The sequence below is a fragment of the Buteo buteo genome, chromosome 18 (assembly GCF_964188355.1).
Source record: "Buteo buteo chromosome 18, bButBut1.hap1.1, whole genome shotgun sequence".
Lineage (NCBI taxonomy): Eukaryota > Metazoa > Chordata > Aves > Accipitriformes > Accipitridae > Buteo > Buteo buteo.
Window position 1 is genome coordinate 28,654,390 of NC_134188.1, and position 4,739 is coordinate 28,659,128.

General features: G+C 60.4%; 1 protein-coding gene across 1 annotated transcript; it reads right to left on the reverse strand.

Moving 5' to 3' along the window:
• Positions 1 to 2,398: 2,398 nt before the first annotated feature.
• On the reverse strand, positions 2,399 to 4,536 carry TPBGL (trophoblast glycoprotein like). Its single transcript, XM_075050474.1, has one exon. The coding sequence runs from the start codon at positions 4,534 to 4,536 to the stop codon at positions 3,463 to 3,465; it is 1,074 nt and encodes a 357-aa protein (XP_074906575.1). The 3' UTR covers positions 2,399 to 3,462.
• Between the last annotated feature and the right edge of the window lie 203 nt (positions 4,537 to 4,739).

A 4,739-nucleotide genomic window follows, 5' to 3' on the forward strand; every position in this document is an offset into this window, starting at 1 on the left:
CTCACTGCTTGCCTCTTGGCCGGGTCAGCCCAAGAAACAGCAGAGCTCTTTGGGATATAAGGAAGGAAAAGCGGATCTGAAAGACCATGCTGGGTTGGAAAGCACTGGCAGCTTATAAGCATCTCATAGGCAGGGCATATAAATAGACATTTTTGGGTTTTTCCCCTCTTTTTCTGTGACAAGCCACTGCAGAGGGCTCTGAGCATCCTTTGCTTGATTCACACCACAGATGCTGTTTATATCCTGCATTTCATTCGGCTCAAGGAGCTCTCAGGGTAACTTTCCACTTGGGTGGCAGCTTGCTGCCAAAGTCTTGGGGTGCTGGGAAGTTCTCATAATCTGCTGAGCCCTTCATGGAAAGGGACCGCACAGAGATGTGATGGCAGCTGGGTTTCTCTAAACGCGCAGCTGTCTTTGGGAACCCAAAAAGCACATTTTGAGTCTCGGCTTGATGACAAGTCTTGGTTTCGCTAATCCAGAGGTTCCCTAATCCTGCTGATTTGTCATGCTTGGGGTATGCGCCATGCAGAATAATATTAATGTTAACAAGCCACAAGAATTACGCTCCTGCAGCTGGTTATCTACCCAACCACCCACAACTGACCGCTCGCACGTCACCTTTGCTGGGCTGACGGGGCTTTGCCTCCCTGGAGGGAGTCGGAGCACGCAGCCCGGGGTCTTGGTGCACCCAGTGAGGATGGGGTACGCGATGCTCTGAACCTCCCGCTGCTCAGTGCCAAAAGGAGGAGTTTCCTCATCCCTGGGGACCAAAAGCCACTGCATCCCTCCCTTTGGCCTCAGAAAAAGCTGGAGCAACCGGCTGCCCATGCCAGCTAACCCCTTTGCCAAAGGGCTTTGGGGCCAGGATGTGTTTGGCCACTTTTCTGTCTGCTTGGAGGCAATTTCCTTCCTATCATCTATCACCAGGCACCGGCAGCCGCTGCCAGGCGGATGCTGCGTTCCCTGGTCCAACAACCACCCATCTGCCTGCAAAGCCCTCCAGGCACTTCTCCTCCTCGCTGCAAGATGTTAAATCTCACCAGGACTTCCCAGCACTGTACCCATGAACTGATGCTGCTCCGGTGGAGTCACAGCCCGGGACGCCCCACGATGCTCAGCAACGTTTGCTCCCGGCACAGTGTGCTCTGCCAGATGATGTGCAAATCCACCCCATTGCCCTTTCTCTTGCTCAGGGGCTGCATTTTGGCTGCACGCAGGTGGGAAATGGAGGGAGGAGGCAGGAAAGTGGATGAGGTTGAGGGGCAGGCTGAGATTTCTCCCCCATAAACCTGCCCGGTAACTAATTGCATGGGGTGGTGAGGTGGGACCAGAGCTCACAAGCTCCTAGGATGAGGAGAGAACCTCAGGAAAAGGTCCCCAAAATGCAACAAGTTTCTGTCAGAGCAACTCATCTCCAATGAGCTGAGCTGTGGGGGGTCTCTGGGGCTTCACTGGGAACTGGGGCAGAGCCAGGACCTGGCTCCAGTGGGGAACCAGCTCCCTGCTCAGCAGGACCAGCCAAGAGCACCCAGGAAACTCATTTTGACTCCTAGTGCCATATCCCTACCTGAATACAGGGCAGGCACACAGCTGTGCACCAGCTCCCCTTTTCGGGCTTGCCTGCTTTGATACTGGGCTTGCAAGGGGAGAAAATGCAAAGGGGGAAAATGCAAAGGAGCCTGCACCAGGTCGCATCCTTCCTGGGGCCGCCAGGAACGCCTGGGATGGAAAGAACTGTGCTTTCCCCCAGCAGAGCTTTCCACCCAGTGCAGGAGCTGAATACACACACGCAGGCTCAGGGGACCATAAATCCCACAAAATTCTTATTTACAAACCCAACATGCTGCGTACCTGCTGCTCCCTGCGTCAAGGATCCCAAAGCACCAGGCAAACGCCGGCGCTGGTCCCAGCGCGGCTGCAGGGCAGCGAGGATGCAGCCCTGGTCCTCACATCTGCCCGGCTTGCCCGTATCAGCCTCCCGGTACAGAGAAAGGCAAACACAGATGTATCAAAATGCAACAATTAAGTTTTCAGCCCGGCACTGAGATTCAACATTTTAAGCTTAATTTTGGGAAATGTTGTGAGTCACAGCCCTGCACAGCCTCTCCCCACATCTGTAGATGCTTAGTGCTCCAGTGTCTCATGAATTAGGTACCAGAACACCCAGGAGATAAAAACTGCTTTAGAGACCTATTACCTGGATAATTTTCCTGAGTCCCTGCCCTGCTACCAGGGAAGGATCAGGACCAAGAGCCTGAGCTCAATGCACAATGCAAAACCTCTCTGCATCCCTGGCCACCAAACCAGCCTAGGAAAAGAAGTTTCTAAGCACCAGCAAAACTACAGAGGAGCCCACAGCTGCCTTCCTCCGGCAAACCAACAGTGATAACATCGCCTCAGCCAAGGGGATATTCAGAAATCATTGCAAGAAGCTTGATACAAAATAGACAATAGAGTGGATGCAGCTTTCAATATATTTGCTCTAGGATATAGTAACAGGCACGGTTCTAAAGCAAACACGGGTGAGTGAACTAGGTCGAGAGCTTTTGCTTCACTCATTTTGAATTACAAAGTGCTGAGACAGCCTAGTCTAGGATATATTTTAGAGTCAGAAAAGGGCTGCCCCCGCATGCCCTGGGGAACATGCATGCAGCCAGCAGAGGCGTTTCCTACACAGCTGCATCATTTTGTGCCTGGAAAGAGCTGGAAATGTCATCGAACAGAACCAAATAGATAAATGGGCTTGGAAAAGCACATCGCTTCTCAAGGGGAGCGGCAGGACGGTGTGTTTTCCTCTGTGTTTGCAGCAAAAAAAAAAGAAAAAAAAAGAAATCAAGTTTTGCATCTGTCAAATAGAAATCTAATAGGAAAGAGAGCTGTACATGGTCAAAGTCAAGTCCAGGCTCCAGGAACATCCAGGAGGACAGTTTCAGGTATTGCCCGCTGCTTCCCGGGACGTGCCAAGCAAACACTCACGTGCGTGCGGTGCCGAGCCCCGCCGGCAGCGTGGCATCCCGCAGTCCGCCGAAGAAACCTGCCGCTGGAGAGGAGGCGCGGGAAGCAGCTCATAATCCTCCCGGGAACATCGGGGCTCTGCGTGCCGGCATCCCACGGGGCCGATCCGATGCGATTCCCCCTGCCCGTGGGCACTGGGATGGGGCGGGGGGGGAACGGATCCAGCCTGGTCCCCTGTGGGAATTAACGCTACGGGGTTGATTAGGGCACGGGCAGGGAGAGCCGGTCCGGAGCCCTCCGGGGAGGGGGTACCCCACTCTGAAGCATCCCAGCACCCATCCCCGAGGCCGGCTCGTCCTCAGAAACTAATTTTTGGCGGTGCCATGGCGAGGCGATGGGAACGGGGCTGGGGCGAGGGGGATGCCGGGAGCGGAGGCGTCGAGGGGCGGCGTGGCGGGCGGATGCCGGGGATGCCGGAGGGGCGAGGGCGGGATGCTGCGGGTGCCGTCAGAGGCCGGGGGTGCCGATGGCGCTGGCGCAGCGGGGGTCGGCGTCCTGCTCGTAGCGGTAGTGGTAGCCCTCCATCTGGTCGCGACACGCCTCGCGGAGGTTGTGGAGCCAACGCTTGATGCCGCGGCGGTTCAGGTAGAGCACCATGAGGAAGACGATGCCGATGAGGGCCAACACGATGCCGAAGAAGACGTAAGAAGCCGTCTCCAGCCGACCGGGCTCGCCGCCCTCGGCGGCCGCGCACGCCAGCCCCTCGGGCCGCAGGCGCAGCAGGGTGGCCCCGCGCAGCGGCGGCGGTGCGGCGCAGCGCAGGCCGCGGGCGTCGGGCACGCGGGCGGCGGCGCCGCGCAGCCAGGCGAGGAACGGGCGCAGGGCGCAGTCGCAACTCAACGGGTTGGCCCCCAACGTCAGCCGCAGCCCCCGCAAGCCCGGCGCTTCCAGGCTCCGCAGCTCGGCGGCCGCCAGCCGCTGCAGCGAGTTGTTCCGCAGGTCCAGCTCCTCCAGGCCGGCGGGCAGCAGGGCGGCCGGCAGCGCCCGCAGCCCGTTGCCCGCCAACTCCAGGCGCCGCAGGCTGAGGTTGCGCAGGGCCGGGGCGAGCTGCTCCTCCAGCGGGGCGGCCAGCAGCGCCTGGTTCAGCTGCAGCGTGCGCAGCAGCGGCGCGCCGGCGAACGCGCCGGCCGCCACCGAGAGCAAAGGGTTGTGGCTGAGGTCGAGGGTACGGAGGGCGGGCAAGCCTTGCAGGGCCATGTCCTCGATGGTCTGGATGTTGTTGTGGCGCAAGCGGAGCAGGCGGAGGTCCGGCAGCGGGCGGGCGGCGAAGGCGGCCGGGCGCAGGACGCTCAGGTTGCTCCCCACGATGCTGAGGTTGTGGACGGTGACCGGCAGCTCCCTCGGCGGTTCTTCCAGCCGCTCGTACCGGCACTGGACCAGCTCCGGGGTGGCCACGCAGTAACAAGCGGACGGGCAACCCCCGGGGGCGACGGCGGGGGGCACGGCCAGCGGCAGCAAGGCGAACCCCAGCCAGGGCAGCCAGCCCCCGCCGCCCGCTGCCCGCTGCTGCCTGCGGGCCATGCTCGCTGCCCGGGCATGCAGGGCCGGGGGGGGGGGGGGGGGCAGGATGGGAGGGGGGGCCCGGGGGGAGCGGGAGGGCGCGGATGGGGGGTGATGGAGGGGTGTGGGGGGACGGACCTGCCTCCCTTCACCTCCCCCCCCCCACCACCACCACCCTCCTCCTCCTCCTCCTCCCCCGCGGGGCTGCGCTGCCTCCGGCGCGG